General features: G+C 30.3%; 1 protein-coding gene across 9 annotated transcripts in view; it reads left to right on the top strand.

Moving 5' to 3' along the window:
* The first annotated feature begins 1243 nt into the window (after positions 1-1243).
* Positions 1244-24934, top strand: part of LOC122518261 (potassium channel subfamily T member 2) — a 124687-nt gene continuing 100996 nt past the window's right edge. For 8 of the 9 annotated variants that reach the window (XM_043637071.1, XM_043637070.1, XM_043637073.1 and 5 more), the window contains exon 1: positions 13732-14408. In XM_043637071.1, the coding sequence (XP_043493006.1) occupies positions 13888-14408 (521 nt within the window). In that variant the 5' untranslated portion in view covers positions 13732-13887. Of the gene's footprint in view, positions 1831-13731; positions 14409-24934 lie in introns of those variants that run through there. The other variant, XM_043637080.1, reaches the window with a different exon arrangement.

Here is a 24934-nt window from a genome sequence, read left to right as displayed (position 1 = left end):
AGGTCAAAACTTCATTAGTTATTTAATCTCTCGTGAGATATACTCGGATATATCCATCTTTGTCTTTTGCTTTTTCTCTAAGAACACGCGAAGATGAACTCGATGTGTTTCGTGGTATCGCGTCGTTACTAAATAATACTAAGTGCTAGACAAAAATAGCATGAGAAAGCTTTTATCGAAATTTACTAGGTGATATGTAAATTTTATATACGATTAGCGTGATCAGAGCCGAATTAATCGCACCTACGAATAATATCAAACGTCACATTTCATTTGATAGAAATAATCTTAATGTATTCGTATTACTTTTTTTTTATTTCGTATTATTTTTTCCACAATATTGTTCGGTTTTTCGATATATTAATCTTATTGTCATTGATTTTATTTATAATCAAATGTACGTATCGAACGATCTGTTCTCAAATGTCACGGGAAAAACGATTAACCGAGTAATAACTTTATTACTTAAGAAAAACTCCAATACTTTCATGTCAATTCTGATTTTAATAGTTATTTGAAAAGGTTGAACTAATTTAACGAGTATTTGTATTTTCAGATTTTTAACTCTATGTCATGGTAAAAATAAATATATATTTTTGTAATAAATAGTAGATATACATACATTTTGAGGTAAAAAGAGAGAGAGAGAGAGAATAACTCTCGTTTATAAAGTTAAAATTACAAACTCGAAAGAGGAAATACTGACCGCAGTAATTTAAAAGAGAACAGATTAATAACGAGGGGACGATAAGTAAGTACAAATATTTACTTCGTTAAAAGGTAATCGCGCTTCATTTTGTAATATATATATATATATATAATATTTCATTTAAAAGGATATCAGGATTAATACATAAGAATTCAATTAAAGTTAATCGCGAATGATAGAAAATACCGAAGTAACTTTTTCATGCACGTTTCTTTTTTTTTTCTTATCGAGGAATTTCGTAAAACTTCACTCTAAAAAATCACTCTCTTGATTCTAACGATAACATTTCTTTTGTTTTCCAATCTAAACAAAAATCAGTATTCTAACAAAAACGATCGGAATAAAGAAATAAAAAGAAAGGGTAAGTGGGTGATCTTGCAGTGGGTAAATCTAATTTCTAGAAGTTGCAAGTAAAAAAGGTGTAAAAAGCAAATAAGTCGTTCGTTCTCATTATCAAAGTTATGTCATCGGTAAAGAAGAAGAAGAAGAAGAAGAAGGTAGTAAACGTTCAGCAGACTGAAGGACAGACGGAAAACGTTTCTGAAGGAAATAATCGGGCCTTGGGGGAGGAAAAAAAGTTCTTATACGCGTGCGCGTTCAAACGTCAAACGTGGCATCCGTTTGCACCCTTGGCACGCGTTTTAGAACACAGAACACAACAAACCGTCGAGAGAAGACGTGGTTGTATTTCTCTCTCTCCCTCTCTCTCTCTCTCTCTGTCTCTCATTTTTAAATAGTGTTTATTTCATCATCACTTTAAATTACAGTTAATTATTTATCGTCGTGCAACGTTGTATGAAATAAGTGTTAAACGTTCGTCGAATCGTTAGATCGGTGTTAATATTATTTATTATTATTGATTTAATAAAGTGAAATAATTATATTATTCGAAATAGAATAAAATAAATCATTGTGGCATACGCGAATATTTTGTTTCGTACTTCCCCCGATTGGACGGGGGGGTACACGAAAAGTAACATTTCTAAAGAAGTTTTTAACACCGAACGGATGTCTCACACGATGAACGAACCGGATCCTTGTCTGCCACTCATCCTGCCACCCAGATATCGTCTTCGCGATCTCATTCTGGGTGATTATGCTTTCAACGACGATGGCGAACGGTGGGTAAATAATTATTAATACATCATTTTTCATATTTTTTCTCTCGCTCTCGCTTTCTCTCTTGCTCTCATTTTCCGATAGCATTTTTATTTTCTTAATTTATTTAATCATTTTAATCAAGAAATCATTCGAAAAGGACATCGCGTTGATTTGATTTTACATATTTCATATATTATTTTGTTTTGTTTTTATTTGCGATCTTAAATTATTGTTTTTTCATGAATTTAATTTTTCACGAGATCACGTCCGTTTATTATAAAAAAAACGAAAAGCAAGTAAATCGTAGAATTTCGTCAAAATATTTGTACATGTTAAATTTAAACGTAATTATTAAATTCGTGAAAGAGTTAAAAGAAGAAATGAATTTAGTAAAATAGTAGAAATCTAATGTGTTTAAAGCCAAAAAAAGAAACACGAACAGGTCTCGAAAATAATCGATTTTGAATGGAACGACACATCAATTATTTATTCTTCAAATAAATCGATAAAATAGCATGATATGATGAAATGTTAGAATAACAAGGAAGGTTTCTTCTTCTTCTTCTTCTTCTTCTTCTTCTTCTTCTTCTTCGACGATGAACTTATAGAACTAATCGGTCAATAATAAATTCATTGTTATCAAGTAGCATGATTGTTAATCGAATAACTGGATTCCTATCGGAATAATTAATTTCTTTTTGGATTTATTATATTCGATTTAAAACGAACTAAATATATAGCGTAAATGACGGATAATAATTGTTATTATATAAATACGAAAGAAAAATTGTATGAGAATTGATTTTAGATTGATATTAAATCACGCGTAAAAGACACGATGATCGATGTGTTTTCGAATTTGAAAAAAAAATACTCGTTCCACTGTTTAAAATGAAATTTATATAAAAAAAAAAAAAACATCAGTCAATGACCTAGTCACATCGGATTACTAGTTCCCCGTTAGATCAATAAAGTCAAGCAACACGAGTATGATTAGTCAAATTGATGGGTAACCTGTTCAGAAAAGAACAAAAATCACGTGCTGTTTATTCGAGAGATAAAAAAGTAAAAATAGGCGTTCTCTTTGAAGCATTGAATAAGAGTGAGAGAGTAGGCGTGTGTTCGTATTTAAATGACTGGAATCCGTAAAAGGGTGAGTAAAAAAGATACGCAAGGAAAAAAAACCAAGGCATTTCTTTTTTTCTACATTTTCATTTTATTACTCAAATTTTCCATCTTATCTTTAACAGACGAATTTCTAAAACGAAAATAGAAGTTTAAGAAAAGGGGTAAATTAACTTAGCGAAGATAGAATTACGTCAGTCAAAATAATTATCATCGTTTTTGATCAGACAAATATACTTGTCGAGAATAATTGCGTTTAGGCGAATATAGATTGACGGTAGATTGTTCCTTGTAGGGTTGTCCGGTTTATTTGCTTGAACATACTGAACTGAAAAGACTAATCAGATACCGGTAGATACCACAATTAAACTGAAGTACATATCGACCTTGTATTATGCTGATAAATCAACATTATCTGAAGTACATTCTGGGGTAATTCGTGGGTAAAACTGTTCACGATCATTGTTTGCGTTTATCGATTCCCAATTATACCTTCGTATCTTTCATTAATTCCAAAATCACATATATCATTTATTATTAACGTTCAAATCTATGTAAAATAACGTTATTTATATATATTTATTATTAAAATTATATATATATATATATTTTTAATTATAAATATTTTCTATGTAAAAGAAATATTTTTTTTAATCGTACGACTAATACTTTCCGAACATTTTCCTAACTATTGGTCCATAGAAAAATATCCCATACGTTTAATACTTTCTCATTACACGACGTGGGATTTCTTCTAAGTCTGGGGGTTTACTCTTTTTACATTTTTTTTTTCCTTCTTTCATTCAAAACAGTTCATTCGAAAGAAACGACTTCGATCCCTATAAAAATACCCATGGATATCGAAAGTTACGTTCCTTTTCGATATGTTTGTTCTTTTCTTATTTTTTTTTATTATTATTCCACGTGATTATCCTTAATTCTTTGATAAAGTATTTTTATCGTGATCGTTTTGTTCGCGTATTAAACTTGAACGACAGTCTCTTTAAAAGTCACGCGTTTTTCTCGATTCTTTGATATTACAAAAAAAGAAAGAAAAAAGAAACAAAACAAAAAAAGGGGTAAAAAGAAAAAACTCTCTTTATCTCTTTGTTTCTTGTTGCAACTATGCAGATACACGTGTTACATTGCATTGAGATATCGTGCAATTGTTTTTACCCTGTTCGTTAATTTCTTACGTATTTATGCACGCGTTCTTTTTTTTTGTGAACGTTGAACTTTTTATATTTTATATCGTTGATATATTTTCTATTCATTTCCACCCCTCCCCCCACGATTATTTTATTTAAATACAGTAAAACCTCTTTTTGTGCGGTGGATAGGGACCGCATAAAAGAAATCGTACAAAAAAATATTCGGTAATTTTATAAATACTTACATATTATAAACAACTTTGTAGGATATACAGTAAAACCTCTTTTTGTGCGGTGGATAGGGACCGCATAAAAAAAGTCGCACTTAGAAAATACATCAATTATTTGCGAAATATAGATGTGAAAATGCTTTCAATCAAATTAAATAATTGTTAAGAGATTATTTAAATCAGATGAACAGCGTCGCGAAGTCCGGATACATCGTTGTCAAGGAGACCATGTAATCAGCTCGTCCACACATGTATATGTACATTGAAAGAAAACATAAAATTGGTAGCAACGCTGCTGAGATTTAGATACCGCATAAAAATAAATTGCACAAAACAAATCGCACAAAAATAAAATCGTATAAAAAAGGACCGCACAAAAAGAGGTCTTACTGTATAATTTACATATCTTATCCGATATTGAATATACATGTTTAATAATTGTGTTTCAAAATTGCACAGCAGGGTTACGAATATTTGTTCGATTGGTTGTTCGTAATTACGTACACATTGATAGAAATTTATTTCTTGTATCAATATTATGTGTATCTAGGTAAAAGCGATCTAACGTTGAAGGCATTGTCTTATTTCGTGCACGAGTCAAGGATCCACACTTGACACAATTAATATCGAGCGGTCTTTCTATTTTTGTCATTTAGAAAGTAGCTTTAAAGAGAAAGAAAGGGAAAGAAGAAAAAAAAAAAAAAAAGGGTAAAAGGGCCATGCGTCTTAGCTGCTACCCTTCGAGAAAAGCTAAGATCTGGGTTTACCTAACGGATTGTCTCTTGTCGTGTTCTTTTTTTTTTCTTTTTCTTTTTACCTCGTTGTTGAAATGCTTCGTGCTCTTAACGTTTCAAGATACACTGATTGTCAGAGAATTTCAAATGGAAAAGTCTATACGCTTCTAAGCAGAACTCTCCTCGACCCTTTGCAAAGGAAACGGAAATGAGAGTATGGATACCCAATCAGTCCGATAGAGAAAAACAAATCATTGTATTCGTGTACCTAGCTAAAGTAATTTTATCTCGAATAAAAGTGGTTTCTTTTTATTAAATTATCAGAAATGAAAATTATGTTCGTGCGTAACAAAGATATAGCGTGATTAATTATCTTTTTTTTGGTATTTCATTTTATTTAGTGTTTCTTTATTAACGCTAAACCTATCAGGCGTGGTCAAACAACCGTGGATGTATAATTTGTAATAATGCAGGAATTTGTAAGACGCATAAAATGTAGATTATTAATTTCTATATAAATTAATTTTAATATTAATTAATAATATAATATTAATATTAATTAATAATATAATATTAATATTATATTTATATTTATTATTTATAATATTAATTATTAATATTAAATTATAATTATTTATAATATAATATATAATATATATATATTATTATATTATAATTAATTATTTATTAATTATAATAATTTAATATTAATTAATAATTATAATATTTAATAATATAATAATTTAATTAATAATAATTAATTGTAATAAATTTATAATAATTAATGTTAATATTGAATTTCTATTATTCTTCTAATAGAATCGTAAGAATCGTTTGTGCTAAAATTCGACAATATTGGAAACACGATATTTTTTTTTGTTCTAAAACTGTGGCCTCTATTTAATCACGTACCACTAACAACGACTCGTAGATTTAGGCAACGTAGGACAATCCTCGTACTTACCCTACAACTACCCGAACTAACGAGCTCTGATGCATTTCCATCGGCTTTGCTTGAGTGACACGTTAAAAAATCATGTCAAGTATTAAGTATTTTGTGTCAATGAGATGTAGAATGAATATCGTTAAACGATACTTCTCCTCGATTTCGGTTATTCACCACAATTCGACAAATATTTTCATTACTTTTGACGTTGTATAATCATTTGTTTCAAAATTGTTTATAAATAATCCATTATACGATGATAACGCGTGCATTATTTCTTCATCATAATTAGAAGAAGTAAAAAAAAGAAATCCTTATCTCATGTTAATACAATTACGTTACGTGCATTAAATATCATAGTGCGTTCCAGACCACCATTTGCTTTTTTTTTTTTTTTTTTTAACGGATAGGTATTCCTCGCAATTCTCGCAATAGTAATCACTCCGTCGCGTTTGCGTGATATATTCATTATGACTCACTTTTCTACGCATCCTCGTAATATCATTTCTTTTTTTTTTTTTTTCTTTTTCTTTTTTTGTCACATTAATATTCTCGTAGGGGATCTCAAATTACCCCCAATGAAATGTTTTCTCAAAGGTACCTTGTACGAACACATCATATTTCATTTTATTTGCAATCTAAATATTGATTCGAATGAACGCTTTTAAGGATTATCAGTTAGGATCTTTCTTTCACAGATTACCGGAACAAAAGTAACGCATGTCAAGATATTTTTAACAAATTTAACTGTTCTTTTAAAGGGAAACTTTAAATATACCGATTTATCGAGATATTTATTTTTACATTTGTCTATTTTAGAATACTTTTAATTACGTTAAATGAAATGAATTTGTTCTTTTTATCTAGAATAATTTTGAATATTGCGAATAGGGTAAATTGAAATTTGTTTATTAATAAAATTCCATTTGATCGTTTTTCAAACGTTCGCGTGAAAATAAAATTAAGTAGTATTTCAATTTATTTTATTTTTTTTTTGTTTTAATCAGAGTGATCGATGCAACTGATACGATTAATCAAGAACGGCTCGACAATTATTCAATAAATTTAATCCTATTATTAAAATCGTAGCTAGTAGATCAATGAAATGTAGGTCGGAAAATGAACGATTTGTTAGGTATGGAAAGGTCCACCTTTTTACGGTTAAATTACTTTTTCTCTTCTGTCCTTTGTAAACTTTTTTTTAAACGAATTAGTTTCATCTATTTCAAATAAAGGTCGTTTGATATAGAGACTATTAAAAATATAAATAACATTAAAATAATAAATCTCGTGAGATATCTTAAGGGGTTATACGCAGTTAGAATTTTAAAAAAATCGATTTTTTTTTTTTCATTTTCGGAATGTACATATATTTAAGTATATTCTCTGAAAATTTCAAATCGATCCGACAAATATTCTTCGCTTCATGTAAGCTGCAAACAACAATTTTTAACTATGTGTAAACGTCTCTTTGAAACTTTAAACGCGTTTTTCTCAAAACGGTATTTTCAAAGTCGGTGATCTCGATTTTTCAAATACGGCTTAACCGATCGGTTTCGAATTTTTACACAATCTTCTTAGATATATTCCTCAGGTATTAAGTATAAGGAATAATTTTTAAAAAATTTATTACTATTTTTTGTAACAATTTAGTGCGAAAATTTTAGTCAAAAACAACAACTTTTTTTCAAATAGACGCCATTTTGTCAAAAATCAAAATTTTTATTATTCCTTGGTTTTAATACCTGCATTAATCTATCCTTTAAAAGAATCCACCATATTTTTTAATTTCAATAATCCAAACCGTCAAAATGAAGATTACCGCCAAACGTCTTTTTTTAGAGGACGTTCAGGAAATCATCTACAGGAACGGTGCAGATTAATATTTGTACATAATCGACGCGCTATTGTATTCTCAAAAGTTGGCTCTATTTGAATTACCATCACTCTTGTTTGAGAAATAAAAACTGTTTCTAGAAAAAATTCATGAAAATACGTCTTTTTCGAGCCTCGCAACTGCGTATAACCCCTTAAAATACGATCGTGTCAAAATATCGGTGTAATCGAGATAAACGTTTAATAATTCTGATTGTATCTCTTAGAGGATGGGCATCATTTAGTTTTTAAAAATATTCTCAATTATTCACGTTATTCGACCAGTTAATCCGCTAACTTTTTCATTAATTATTTTAGAAGAAATTTTCTGCTAAAAAAAGAATAGTAATACCTTATTTTTTCTTTTTTTTTTTTTTCAAACAACAAATAAGCGTTGGAAAGTATCGTAAAAATGTATATTTTCTAATTAAAGACTTTAAATTGACGATTCGAAGATCAAATGATATGAGAAAAGAAGAAAGTTTAGAACTTATTAACACGATATTGCTTATAAAATAGGTATAACATATAACAATTTGTAGAACTGGAAGGAGTGGGGTAGGGGAAGGGGAAGGAATTAGTACTTAAATACATTTAATAATTCTATTAAAAACCAACATACATTTTTAACAAATATTATTTAAATTTTCCTAAATATACATAATAATAAAATAGTATATAATATAATATATAAGTATAAATATATATAATATATAATATATAAAATAATATATGAATAAATAATATGAATTATATTATATGAATAAAATAATATAAAATAGTATATAATATAATATATAATAGTATATAATATAATATAATAAGCAATAAAATCATAAACGAGTCAAATTGATTAACATCGGGTAAATTAGTGTTAAACGCTGTATAATATTGAACTTGTATATATATATTTTTTGTTGTAATTCAGAAAGCAACAAGCGCGCCGCCTAGTAGAATGAACGTAGGACTTAAAGTTCTTTGTATTCTTTCGTTCATATATCTATCGATGAAACTATGAAACCTAATGGATGGATGATGGTTTGGTTGATCATCAGCTAGAACACATTCCACTGTTCGATGAAAAGGCCTCGTATGTAACATATATGGTACAGTTATGCGATAGCATCATCTAACTCGAACCTTTAGGGTCATTCGAATGAACTGTTCATAGTAGTCACTGCTTTATCGACAGCACGGTACATCCGCCACTCGAGCTTTCTGTGCTTTCAAGCTTTCCCGTTGGAATTTGCCGGCGTTGGTCCGCCAGTGTTCATTCGTTCTATCTCTCCATCATACATGAGAGAACATGCGAACGCCATTGTCCATTATTTCGCATAGTTATGAGAATGAGAATATATGTTAGCATGTAATATGAGAAAAGGTATACACGAAGATACAAGGAAAATCTTATTTTATTTTATGCATCGCAATATCGATGCTTTTCACGAACGACACTAGGACTATAATAAACATATTTTACGAATTTTTTTACAAGAAATATTTTTCTTTTTCTTTTTTTTTCTTTTTTTTTTGATATTCGTCTCGGATAACCTTCACCCTCCTCATCATTTTCCTATGTATTTATACGATTCTTTTCTTATTCATGAGAATCGTCTGACACGTGTAGGAAAAACATGTATCTCCTCTTGGGAAATATGTGTGTATGTGTGAGAGAGGGAAAGAGAAAAGGAAAAAAAAAGGGAACGATCAAGGGAGCTGATAATCCATAAAAGAAATTGAAAAATTTATCTAACCAATTTCTCCCTTTAATTCATCTTTCGTCGGAATACAAATGAAATATTCACGATGGGGAAAAAAGTAATTTAAGCGTTTTCCACGCGCTATTCAATTCGTTTATTATTTTATTCGAATTGCCTACTTTTCGAAACATTGTTCGTAATAATTCGTGGAAATGGTTAATAATTGATAGTTAGATATTGAATTCAAAAAGGTTAGCAGGATACCATTTGGTTGGATTCATTAGGCGAATTACAACTGCATTGGTTATGTGCCAACGGAAGAATACAAATGTAATTAACTCTAATTGCAATTTAAAAAACAAATGATTATAATATATTATAAATTAACTTGTAATTATTCAAATAACGTTAGATGCATTTATACTATCGAAAATAATTAAACGCTGGAATAGATTATATCGAAATGAATCATTCATTCGAATGGTATTCTCTAATTTATTTGAGAATAATCAGTCAAAGTTTTTTTTATACTTTTCAATCGTTAGATTCGAGTATCATCTAGGTGATCGTTCAATTTGATCGAATTACAAGAAATAGGAAAAATTTCATGATCGTTCTTTACTTGAGACGATTTCATCTCTCAATGCTTCAGATATTTCGATAAATGGTTGATCAAATTGGGGAACTTTACGCGCTATTCCTAGATTTCTAAAGCGCAAGCTCCACCAACCGAGTTTCCGTTTGCACTGCATAGAATCGATGATACATTTCAGGCATCCATTCATCTCTCAAGCCTCATGTAACATTACGTTATCTGATAGAGTATCTTAAAAGACGTCATTGTGAGAATCAAATTAACTCAAATTACAAATAACTTGCAAACATTTATTATAATAATATAAATCAATTATACGTTTTCAAATAGAATAGAAAAATCGTTCTTTCTCTTTTTCATTTTTCTTGTTAAAGAACAAAAAGAAAAAGGAACAAAAAAAAAAACAAACGGCATTCATTTTCAACGGGGGTTGGAGGGGGAGGGGGTAGGCTTGGAAAGAAAATCATCAACGATTGTTCGCAAATTGAGATTAGAAAACACAATGCAACACAAATACAATACGTACGTATATATATATACGAAGAAGAAAAACAATTAGCTGAAAGGGGATGCTTTTATACGTTTCTGTGGCGCAATCGCCTTGACAACGGCGGCGCCACGTGCATATAAGTGGATGCAAGTGTGCGTGATAATCTAACGTTAGTGTGTGTTTTTAGGTGAGATAGAAAGATAGTCAGAAATAGATATATATATATAAAGAAAGAAAGAGAGAGAGAGAAAGGGTCTCTAGGTAAGGAGAAAAAAGGAGAGGAAAAGGAAGGGAAGGGTAGGGGGTGGATAGGAAGGTAGGAGGGGTGGTAGGAGTGAAGGAGGGTGGTGAGATGGGTGGTGTGCGCGGGAGACGAGATTCAACCACGAGAGAAAAGCTCTACAATGTACCGCAGTACGGGATAGCGAGTCAGACAACTCTCGTGGTAGTGGTGGTGGTGGTGTTGGTGATTATGGTGGTGTGAGAAAAGCAAGCAAGCAAGCAGCCATCTAGGAACTTGACTTATTATTGGTCCAACTCGCACGCAAGGAAAAGAACAACGGCGTTTTTAGTGCACAAAGGATTTGTTCATAGAGCCAAAACGTTAGATCTCGAATTCGGCCATTTCCAAATTCCTCGGTCAATTCTGAGTCAATCTAGTACCTTTTTTTTCCTCGTCCACGAAACTATATACTCGTACACGAACTCTCTCTCCCCCTTCCTTCCCCCTTCCTCACCCTCACTCTCTCTCTCTTTCATTCTCTTTTGCTTTCTCTCTACGTGTGTATTTCTCTCTCAAAGCATCGACGTTGTTTCGATCCAAAAGCTTTTAGCTGGCTTCCGCCCTTTGCCTCTCTCGTGACTGTGAGTGTTTAGAAGGAAGATTCCTCTCTTGGCATTGTTGTAACGATAAAGGGACAAGTGACGACGAGGGAATGAAGATGTAAACTTAACGATACTATTGGTTAATCGAAAGAATAATCACTCGTACGGAACTTTATTTATAAAAATGTACTTTTATGTCTCTGTTACGTGTCATCCTATAAGAATTATTTTTGGTTTGGATTAATCGATTCGTATGACAGAAGGTGAGAAATTACGAGCAATAACCAACGTGATCTCGAGGATTACGTGTAATCATAATATAGAAAACAATGTTTTTCTATAATCAATTTGGAGTATAATACATCGTCAACTGATCTTGATTCGTCACACAGTGACACAGAAAAAAAATCAAGGCACGCTGTTAACTGGGACATCTTCATATACCTAATACACATATACATATATAAAGCAAAGCTTTTTTTTTGTCAAATCAGCATCGATCGTTGGGAATATTATTGTTGATACTATTATATATTAATAACATTACTACAGTCGTTGTTGTTATTATTGTTACGAAAAAGTAATTTAAGTACGTTGGGAGGAAATGGTTTAGGGTGGGACGTTGAGCATGCCTCGGCCAAGTATGAATGAACGTTTCCAAGCAACGTGGTGGTGATTTGCGTAAGAATCAAATCGCGTGAGCGTGCGTGTGGCAAATGTGCTCGCGTTAGTTGTATCAACGTTATCGGAGAACAAGTATAATTTTAACGTTAAGTACGGTAAGAACGTCGAAGTCGTTTTTGCTGCCGGTTGACCGTGACCTTCGTTCTATCTCTCTCTCTCTCTCTCTCTCTTTCTTTTACTCCCACTGTTGAACGAGCAAAGCATTTTATGACGTATCCAGGTCAGTCGCGGAAAACGACGAAGCAAATTACCGTTTTCTCAGTATCCTCGGTGTTGACGTGCGGTACGGATCGTCGAAAAAAAAAAGAAAGAAAACTGCAGTAAGATCATCAATTGCAAGATCAGTAAACGTCGTATTTTTGATCGCCATGATCCCCTTTACAAAATGATCACTATAGTGTCGAGAATAAGGTGTGCGCTCGCGCGCGCGCGCGCTCAACTAACCACCACATTGTCCCAGTCATCCGAAAAACACACGCGCGAATTTCGATAGGAATCCGATGAGAACGTTGAGGAATAGATTTTTTGTCTATCTTTGATCGCGAAGATAGATCATTTATTTAATCTATCTCGAAACGGGGTGCCTACGAGTCGTGGACATATTTCTCGAGAATAATGGTCGAGAAAATGAAGAGTCATAAATCGTTTAAACGTTCGATATTAATGCATAGTAGGATTTTTGTAGATAACTTATTTAACGCGTATCTATCAGCTGAAGTAAGATTTGTTGAAAGATAATCTGCTCGTATTTTTATAATTGCGCAAGATTTGTTAACAACTGTTATTGTTGTTTTTTATCATTAATTAAAGAAGGATTATATTCAACGTGAAATTGTTCAAAAATTTGCATACTTTCTTACGAAAGGGATTACGATTGTAATCCGATTAATCTAATCGTTGACGAAAAGAAATATATCGAGGATAGTTATTGTTGAATTAGGGCATCGTCGTGTTACTTTGTTACGTGCCCACCCAACCCCCCCGAAATATTCTTGTTGAAAGCCGTATTTGCATTAAAAGTTTGATAAATCAAGGGTGACCGTGGGAATTTGATGTTAGCTTTACTCGTCTTCGGTAAACGTAAGATATTCGATTGGATAGTTCTAACACGTACGAGATTACTATTCAGATTGTAAAAGTATTTCATGAATGTCAAAGCTCGATTTTTAAACGAACGAAAGAAGAAAAGAAAAAGCGAGGGACGCATTAATAATCCTTTACGAATAGTTTTAGCAGTAAAATACCAGTATATGAAGGAACGATAATAAATATAAATGAGATAGTTAGCACAGCTCATTTCTCGGTTTATCTCGTGCGAATGAATGATCGATCAGAGTTATTTCAACAAATTGAAAATTTCCTTGTTAGGATCGTAGGTATAAATCTAGTTTTTATGCAAATTGGATAGAACGAGTTGTGAGTTACGAGGAAGGAATAATACGTCATCGTCGCTCATTCTTTCTCCCCTCGTTCTATCATTCGAGAATATTTTCTTAAACATTCTTATTAGATTATAAAAAAAAGATAAATAAGGATAAAAGAAATAAAGAAAGAAAAATAAGATAATATAAATAAGAAAATCGTGATAAAACGGAAAAAAATCAAAGAAAGAGAGTAGGAAAGGGGGAAGAGAGGAGAAAAAAGCTCGGTGAAGGAAAAAAGCTCGAGTTTCCGAGTGAGTTTCATCATGAAAGGAAGCGCTACGTGCGATCGATGTAATCGATGCCCGGATCAAAGAACAAATTGGAGAAACAGAAGAGAGGACCGCCTAAGATCGAGATATCTGTCACGGGGTTATCGAACGAGGAGAGCAAAGTGAGGTTAACGAGAACGAATGATAAAAATAAAGATGAGGAGGAAACGATTAGATCTAATAGATCTAACGAATCGACGATAGGACAAATAATCGGGTTATTGAAGAAACGTAAAAAGCCTCGGGACCCGCTTCCGGGTGCTAACGCGTCTTCAACGGTACCTTTGCTCGAAATGGGAGCTCGAGGATGGGATTACGAGGCTTTACCGGAATTGCATAGTTCAACCGCGGTTACGCCAACCTCGACTCCACCTAATGCTCAACAAAAGGCTCACTCACCTAAGGTTTATTTTCAAACTGATAATTTGGCTTCTACCAGAAGACGAAGTAGTTCGAGATTAATCGTACCCCAGACGTCATGCAGAAGACGAAGTCGAAGTATGAGCGCGTGGAGCGATCTATCTAGGTCATCTTTCAGATTGGATGACAGGTATATTATTATTAAATTATTTTAATATATTAATTTTGTTATATATTATATATTAATTAATATATCAATAATAAATAAATAATATTTTATATATTTTATATTAATTTAATTATATATAATTATTGAGTTATATTATATAGATTTATTTTTATATTTGTTATTTTATTTTATATTAATTTAATTATATATATTAATTTAATTATATATAATTATTGAGTTATATATTATATAGATTTGTATATTGTTATATATAACAATATACAATATATATAATAACAATATATATAATAACAGTATATTAATAATAATATGTATAATAACAATACAATATCAATATAAATAACAATATGATTTGTTATATATAACAATGCATATATTACGATATTTTCAATCTTTTTATTGTACGCTTACAACGAAACAATATACTTGGCCCAATCTTTCTACGTATTTGTTTTACTCTTATTTTTTTCTATGTAATTCTGTTTTTTTTTTATCGTCGAGTATCCTGTCGTTATTTCATGCCTTTTAAATTTGTATTCAATGTAAAATATTATCCGAATTTTTTCGATGAACTTATAAATCGATGTTCAATTTCCTGCTGAAAATAATGAGTTCCGCGAGGCTTCTTCAGTTGCTATAGCGTATCGATTTGCGAAAAAATAAATAAAACGGATCAAGTGAGGATTATCCCTTTCGTATGATCGTGCGTGCAATTTCGTTACGTTCATTTTCCGTATCGTCAAATATTTACATCGATTTATCGAATGTGTTCAACGTTTACTCGTTTTATTATTAAACCCTCGTTGTAATTAGTTACTAACTCGAAACGAGAATGACATTTATTTCCTTGTCTTTTTGTTTCTTAATATTCTTTTTGTTAAATGTATGACTTGTCAATATTAATGAGTTTATTCCGATTATTTTAATAAATAAATAAATAAATATTTATTCGATGCTCGGTCGCGATAATCTCCGTTTAAAAATTTGCAAATATCATACTACGTACATTTCTTTTTTTTTTTGTTTTAAATTAATTAAAATTCCGTAATGTTTTATGAATCACTCTTTTAAATTACTTTTTCTTATTTAGTTCCATACATACATAGTGTTTACCATTTTAATTTCAATCATGCAATAACTTTTCATTAAACGAATAACTTCTTGAAAAATATTTAACATGAGGTAAATAAATAATAATAACAACTAACTTTTAGCATTATATTAAATTACAAAGATTTTCATACTCTTCGTACTATTCTAAATTACTTTCGTAACAGAAGGTGAGATAATTTAATGTAATACGAGTTAGTTAAATAGGATAACCCTGTATAGGCTTGTGCATGTATTTTGTACGATTAATTGTAAGTGAAAATTAAAAGTAGTTCATCTTGTTAAATTTAATAAGAAAATTCATTTAGATAAGCCTTTAATACTTGATCAAGAATTTTCATTATCCTTTAAACAAGCTGTTACTTTAAGAATACGGGATGCATTTCGTTTAGGATTACATCCATCTCGTTTTTATTATGACGTAAAACATTTTTCTTTTTTTTTTTTTGTAAATAACAGTATTCGATCGTATAGCTGAAAAAGTTCTTTGAAAAGGAAAGAAACCTTGACATTCATTTCTTCCCTTGAAAAAGTAACCTCCGCAATGATGCATTATACAGAATATATATGTGTGTGTGTGTGTGTGTGTGTATAAAATGTACTATTTTACAGAAGTCGGAGATAAGTTGAATCGATTATAATAGCTCACTTTATCATCGTTATGTTCGTGAAAATAACAGTAAAGAAAAGAAATAATAAATTAGCTTGTAAACGTAGATCTATTTAAAAGTACTTGGGATGCATCATAGACGTGACTGACTATGTGTTATTTTAAAAAAGATATATATATGCATACACGCGTACATATAAATTTTGTAATATGACCATATTCAAGCTGAAGAACAAGATGAGACAGATTTTTGGGTGGTATACTTAATACTTACATTAACGGGGTATCGAATTTCGTATCATCGGTTGACCTACTTTGATAGATTGAAATAGGGTATTTCGAACTATTAAAATTTGGTCTAAATATTTTGTTATTTCTTACATTTAATCTATGAATTTTATCGTCGAAAAGAATTTTTTACTTTCATTCTAAAAATGTGTAAATAATTATGATAATGATTTATTAGTTAAATCCAAAAATTAAACAAATTTATTTAATGATTTATTTTCAAGTAATTTATAAAATTTAATTTTCCAATTATCGATCACACATAATTTATCGATACGAATTATATATTAAAAGTATAATTAAAAACTTCTATTTATTTCTATTAAATTATACTTATATATATTAATTCACATTTATTTTAGATATGAAATATATTCTCGTTGTGATTACAATTATAACAGTCGCGAAATGAAATTCTACTGTTAATAAGGTGCAATCGTTTATCGTATTTATTATTCGTCTTGTAATTAATTTCTAAATTAAATATTCGGATCTCGTCGCAGAAAGAGGCTTTCAATTATTGAGAAAAGATTATTATTATTATTATTATAAGATTATTATATTTGAAAATAATTGATAAAAATCCTGTATTATTTATTCCAGGTAAGTGGCAAATCATAATAAGCGGATTTCGTTAAATACCTGCCACGTGAGTACACTTTCTTTCTCGATATTCAATTATACGAGAGATAATGGGTTGACTATAAAAAAAAAAGAAAAAATCAATTTTACTTACACTTTATTTCATGTAAAAATGTAGACCATTAAGAATGCAGTAAAAATGCAATGGAGCACTCAAGGTCTTATAGATTTATAATATATTTATTTTTATAACGTCTAGTTTTTATCACGAAATGGAAGAAAGCTGTTTGCATTGAATATAATGCAAGGAAAGTGTGTGTTTTTAAAATAAATTGCAACTCGTCATTCGCATATTCCAAATGGAAGCGTTGAGTTAACACACTTTTCACTTGTACGTTTCGTACAATGCGATCTACTAAACTAGAATATATTTTGTGTTGTACGAAAAGTATAAAAAAATAAAATAAAAAGAAAACATCTCAGGAAATTATCTTGTCAATAACGCACATTCGTATAGGAAATAAAAATGCATTTTGGCAATGCACCAAAAAGAAATAAACCATTAAGAAACTATCGTTTGCATAAGTTATCTCGTCACGTATCATTTCCATAATTCTTCGATCGACAATGACACTGATAACTTCGCGTATTCGTGAAAATTGAACGTTGCAAAGTTTCGATGCACGTGTTACACAAATACTTTTTTCGATAATTGAAAATAAAGATAATCGATTAACTTACATTAGTTTCTATTTCACGTATCCCATTTGAATTGTAAAATGTTGATAATACAATAGAGAGATACTATTCTTCTTGTGCAATTGCAGCAAAGTTTTTCAACTATCCCGAGTATCTCGCGTAAAATAAAAATTCGAGATCTAGATTAGTTTAGAACGAGATTTTCGAACGTACGTTAGCGTAACCTCGGTCCATCCAAAAAGTTTATTCGAAATAAAGTTAGTTCGACAAACTCGTGAAATAATTTCATGGTTTGTTAACATTTTGACGGCAATGCGTATTACATTGTAGATCAATAAATACTACATTCTCAATTTTCAACACATTTAAGAAGTTTTGTTTTTATACGAAATATACTTTCGTCTAACATCAAATACGCAACAATTGAATTATTTTTTCGCAAAGTTTTACAACGTGAATCCAATGTGTTGGCATTTTATATACTCTTTTTCTTTTTCTTTTCTTATTTTGAAGTTATACTTCTTTTGGCGCGTTTGGGAAAATGTGATGAGAGTGAATTTTTACGAGCGACACGAAAAATCGACACCATGAAGTTTGTCGGTATTTACGACGCGCGGCAAAGTGATTTCAAATTTACAGCATGAAGTTGTCTTTTCTTCTTCTTCCTCTCTTTTTTTCTCAAACGGGTCACCCAATCCAAGTACTAATCGTACTCAGCGCTGCTTGACTTAAAATGATCGAGCGGGAAGTAGTTCTATTACCGCGCCATGACAGTTGACGCATAAAATATTTCGATATATCTCCTTTATATTTAGTGTAGACCGATTGAAAATATGTTTCCTTTCTTTTTTTTGTTAAATAAATAAATAATAATAATTAGTTGCTTATGTTCTCATACTTCCAATCCAATATTTTTTTCAAGTTATTTTTGAGGTTATATTCGTTTCGGTACGCCAAAGAAGTATAACTTCTTACGTGCGTACATAAGTACACACACCAGTTTTTTTTTAACATAACTTCGATCGATAATTTAAAAACGCTTGCCGATGAGAAACTCTGATTTTTCTTTTTTCATTTTTATATATAACCAGGAACTTTTTTACGCTTAATGACTACTTTATGAAGCAAAGGATCAAGTATTCTCTTTACGTAAATAAACGCATCGCGCTTTGGCCTGATTAGAAAAAAAAAAAGAAAAAAATAATAACTATCTATATCGTTGGAGAAAAGATTATCGATTAGTATGATAATGTACTAACGAGTATACTAATTAACGAAGACCTAGTTCGTCAGTATAAAAGATAGACATCGTCATTACGAGTACTTAGCTGTAATCTTACTCTAATTATGATAATGATCCATCAGCAATTAGTATAGTTTACATATTTTCTTAATCTAAGGAACCTTTATTTCAAATCTAAGTTTCTTTTTACTTTTCAAATAAAATATCTATCAAATATTTTATTCAGTTTCAGATAAAGTTTATTTTTGAATTAAAATATAACATTGCGCCAAACTGAAGATATTTATCAACAGTTGGAATCCAAATTTTCTTTCGACACTTTGCGTGTACGCGATAATCATGCGATCTAAGAAATTGCAATGACATTTTATCTCCGTTGGTAAAGCAGTGGTTACAGGTTTCTCACGACACATGACTTTTTTCCATCGTTTAAGGTGTCCCATTTGGCGATAAAAGCTTTTCTTTCCTTAAGTTCTGTTTTACCGACCGCGCTGATAAAACTTCGAGTGCTTTCGTTTAACTTCTCATAGATGTTCGGCCAAAAAAGCTTCCCCTACTCTTAAAAAGATTTATTTCTAGAATTTTATAACTATCATTTTTCTAGTTTTACATTTATTTTTCATTTTATTATTTATTATTATTGATATAATCAATAATTAAATAATTGATAAATATTGATATAATAATTGATTATATATATTGATATAATATTGATTTAATAATTGATTAAATATTGATATAATCAATAATTAAATAATCAATAATTATTATTGTAGTTTGAGCTAATACCAAAAGCTCATTGCTTCATTTATTTGTATCTTCAATCTTTTCTCTTTTTCTTTTCTCTTTAAATCATTGACAAACTCACTTTAATTAACAAGATTGGAAAATAAGAGATAAATAATAAAAACAAAACTAACAGAGAAATTATACATAACACGAATTATATTTAATTTGACAATACGTAAAAAGCTCGTTACTTTTACGAATCAACTTGTTCAACTATAACGAAGAGATTAATGGGGTAATATTTTTGGACGATGATAGAAACGTGTTTATGTATTAAAATAACGATTGTTCTAAAGTGCTTTTTATTATACGTTTTATTACGTTTTATTTTTTTTTTCGTCTAGTAACCATTGAAAAAAAGAAAAATTAAATGGTCAACAATTTTAATTTTTTTTTTTTACAAAAGCAGACACATATTTTTTATTATTGTATTATTATACTATAAATAGTAAAAATGTATTTTTATATATTTCTTTATTGCAAAAGTTTATTTAAAGTTACGTCACATTTTCAATCTGTTACATGAATTAACAATTGCAATTGTGCACCCATTAACATTAGAAAAACCAAATAAAATAGGCGAATTTATTGATACCGTATGCTTTTCCTTCATTTCTAAAGTGACATTGCTTACTCATTGCATATTAATTCATTTGTAATGACGAAACAATATCAAATTAAGGGCTTTAATGTAGTTCATTCATAATTGAGGAGAAATAGAGGTACATATCCGTCGGTAATGAGGAAGGAAATGAGAAAGAAGATCATTAAAATCCTTTCTACGCCTACTGAAAAGTCATTGGGTGGATAAAAATACCGTTAGTTAACTCAGGGATGACACATAAATGAGGTGGCTGTTTGATATTTCAAAATAAGGAATGAAATACTCGACAAAGCTTTTATTTGAGATTATAGTTTTTTTTTTTCTTTTTTTTCGATACTCGCACGTGACTCGATTCTTACGAGGGTTTTGTGAATCGATAGAATAACGTTTGATGGTTATTCATAAAAAAAAAAACAAATAAAATTCCGTAACATGTGCTAGAATATTAATTAGATTGTTCAATTGTTTGATTGTATCGTATGATTTTGTACATGTTAAATTTTAAACACATATTTGGAAACAAATGTAAGAAGTTAATTATTCAATTATTTTCTCAATTTTTTCTCCATGATTTAAAAATGATTGAATTTTCGTCAATGGTGAACGTAATATCGTTTTTTTTTCAACCGATACCCATAGGGTTTAACCATTTCGATATAAAAAGTTTAAAGATCAAAATTCGATTTCTTTTTTTTTCCAATATAATTTGGTAAACGTTTACGCGCGTAACTTACGACGTGTCAAATAAAAATTCGCCGTGTCATGTCACCTATAAAAAAAGAAAAAAAGGGGATGGTAGTTTCCATAGGATTACCTATAACTGATTGCATATTAAAATTTATTTTTCATATATTATTTAAAACAGTCGAATTAAATAAAGTTCGTTAAGCAGTTTTCATTCGCAACGAGTAATCTCGTTTGTAATTTATAACTGATAACGTGATGAAATATAAAAAAAAAGAGAGAGAGAGAGAGAGAGAATTATAATTTCATAAATAAATAATGAAAAATATGATACGAAAAATCGCGTTACACGCTACGATGGCACACATTAATTATGTAAGAAGAGGAGAGAGTACACAACACTTGAATTTGTCGCATTTATTATTCGATATACATATTTTTTATTTTCTTCTTTTTTTTTTCTACTAACGCGATTAATTTTAATTTTTTTTTCCTGAACGTACTTACCTGTAATCACGATTCGTGTTTTTTTTCCCCTTGCTCGTATTAACGTAGAAAATGTTGTAAATATATTTGAATTCGATAGAAAAGTAACATCGAATTGTTTAATAAGTAATATTTAAACTTTAGATCCCTTTAGAAACAAAAGTCTTTCATTTTCCTACGAAACTTTGGACGTTGATTTTGTATTTCTCTATGGTTTAACGTTAACAAACTTTCGTAGTTTGTTTAATGTAAGTTTATTACTATCTTTTACCTCTTAACGAAGTTTATTTCTTATCTTAATCTCGAAACGATCGTTTGGTATTGATAAGAGAAACGATCTAACCGAACGGAGGTTGTTTCTTACCCACCGACTATAAACTTATCCAAGCGGAATGAAATTAAATGATGAATTAATTTCGTACAAATGAGATTCGAATCGTCCTTCTCTCTTGTAAGATTTCTTCATTCTTTCTTTTTTTTTTTTTAATCGAATCGCGTTCAACTTCGCAATTAATATCATTAATAAAACATTAAACGTAATATTGTATTAAGGGGTTATACGCAATTGCGAGGCTCGGAAATGACGTATTTTCATGAATTTTTTCTAGAAACAGTTTTTATTTCTCAAACAAGAATAATGGTAATTCAAATAGAGCCAACTTTTGAGAATACAATAGCGCGTCGATTATGTAAAAATATTAATCTGCACCGTTCCTGTAGATGATTTCCTGAACGTCCTCTAAAAAAAGACGTTTGGCGGTGATCTTCATTTTGGCGGTTTGGATTATTGAAATTAAAAAATATGGTGGATTCTTTTAAAGGATAGATTAATGCAGGTATTAAAACCAAGGAATAATAAAAATTTTGATTTTTGACAAAATGGCGTCTATTTGAAAAAAACTTGTTATTTTTGACTAAAATTTTCGCTCTAAATTGTTACAAAAAAATAGTAATAAATTTTTTAAAAATTATTCCTTATACTTAATACCTGAGGAATATATCTAAGAAGATTGTGTAAAAATTCGAAACCGATCGGTTAAGCCGTTTTTGAAAAATCGAGATCACCGGCTTTGAAGATACCGTTTTGAGAAAAACGCGTTTAAAGTTTCAAAGAGACGTTTACACATAGTTGAAAATTTTTGTTTGCAGCTTACATGAAGTGAAGAATATTTGTCGGATCGATTTGAAATTTTCAGAGAATATACTTAAATGTATGTACATTCCGAAAATGAAAAAAAAAATCGATTTTTTAAAAATTCTAACCGCGTATAACCCCTTAAACGAATATATTTTGTTCTTTTCTATAGATAAATAATATAATACATTTGATTCGAAAATCGTTTATTCAAATGGAATATGAATTTTTGATTTTTCATTTTAACGTAGGTACGAGACTTGGGACGTAAAATCAATTCTATCTTTTTTTTTCTCCTTTTTCTTTTGTAAATCGTCTTCTCTCGTCAATACGATTTATTATCTTCTTCACGATATGACCGTACTTCGCGAGGACCCTGTCGAACCTTTGGGGAATAAGAATAAAAAAAAATAAAAAAAAGGAAAAAAAAGCCGGGGAAATGATTGAGAGGACTTCGAGAGAAAAGGAAAAAAATAAAGGAAGAGGGGGGGGAAGGTGGGAAAGTACGTGAAAACGTTTCGTAGCGAAGTTTCAAGTAGTTAGGGTATTCTGGTCTTAACACGAAAAAAAAAAAAAAAAAAAAAGGAAAAGAAAAGGTTCGTACCAATTTGACAAAAAAGCTCGGATTGATTACAAATCGTTAAGGAGGACGAATCGTGTCGTGAATTCGATGATTGGAAAAAAGAAAATAAAAATAATATAGGAATAGTTAGTAGTAGTAGTAGTAGTAGTAGATCGAACCAATCGAATTGCATGAAACGTACGTCTTTATCGTATTTGAATCGTGTTTTCTGAACGACTTTGTAGAATCTGGTTAACCGTTAGCTGAATGTTTGACCAAATAATGCAATGAAGCGGAAATACAAGAGTTAGAATGAAGAAGTCTTGCACACGTGTGTATATCTTTTTAAACTATTTCGTTACACGTTGGTGGAAAGAGGTAGAAAAGCATAAAGGCAACAAAGGGAAGAAGAAGTAGGTCGAGTTTTCTGAGCATACTTATGAATTTTAAGCGTAGGTATATTTGCAATGAACGAGTTACATCATCATACACGTTTTACTTATTTCTGATTACGTTTAAAATGTTTCTAACTCGTTGTATCATATATTTTAGGAGGATATTTTTTCAACGAATATTCATTTAACAAAACGTACCCGATGTGCAAGGCAAACTTTTTTTTTTTTCTCTCTCTCGTTGTAATATAAATATTTTATTATTATTTTGTTATTGTTTAATTAAACCGATGGGGATTACTTCGCGCTTATTATGTTTTTTTTCTTTTCTTTTTATCTTAGAAGTATACATTTCTTTTTTTTTCCAAGAAAATACGTTCAATTTTAAGAAGAAAAAAAAAGGAGAGAAGAAGAGTTTTTTTTTTTCTCGCGCAAAGGTCAGATTTGCTATATCGAAGAAGAAGAAGAAGAAGAAGATTCTTTTTTTAAAGGTAAGCTTATTTTTTTGCAAATAGAAATACGTTTAACGAGAGAACGAGTCGAAGAAAAATTTCTAAACGCAAAGATAAGATATTCCTCGGGTAAATAAATAAGAGTGTCGAACGGAAGACAAATTTTGGTTTTCGAAGTTATTTCCGTAACGTTTCCTAAGTCTCTTTACGAAAGCCGAGTGGAAACGATTAGGTAGATGGTTTTTTTTCTTTCCTCGAAGTTTTATCTATTTTTCGTTCGTTACTTTTGAACAAATATCGCGACGCGACTTTACGTCGCATCGAATAAATTTCACTTTAGAAATTGACTTTTACCCTTTTCCTTACGATTTATAAGAGTTATGTGTAAAAAAAGAGAAAAAGAAAAGAGAGAAAGAAAAAGAGAGGGATACAGAAATGATGCAAGTTTGATTTCTGATAGGTTGAAAAAAATGAAACGAGTATAAAATGTTGCGAGAAATTGATCGACGCGCCACGCAGCTTATCAAATTTATTTCGAAACTTTTCATAGAACGAGAAAGATGATCCTTTTATCGATATTTTTAATAATGCAACAACAACAACAACAACAACAAACATACTTCTCTTATTTCCGGAAATAAAACAAATAAATGTCACTTATATATGATTGAATATCTTACAAACCGAACAATAAAACTTAGAATCTACGTTTCCACCATATGAAGTCATAAAAAATAAAGAAGAAGAAGAAGAAGAAGAAGAAGAAGAAGGAAAAAAGAAATGTAATTCAAAAGAAACCCAAGAAAGGAAAATAGAAAAGAAAAAGAAAAAACCGAAAGTTGACTTTCCTTTCTACGGTTTTTCTCGATTCACGCGGGGTCGAGGGAGGT

The sequence above is a fragment of the Polistes fuscatus genome, unplaced genomic scaffold (genome assembly GCF_010416935.1).
Source record: "Polistes fuscatus isolate 324 unplaced genomic scaffold, CU_Pfus_HIC Scaffold24, whole genome shotgun sequence".
NCBI lineage: Eukaryota > Metazoa > Arthropoda > Insecta > Hymenoptera > Vespidae > Polistes > Polistes fuscatus.
Note: the sequence above shows the minus strand (reverse complement) of the source record. Positions and strands in the feature narration are given on the sequence as shown.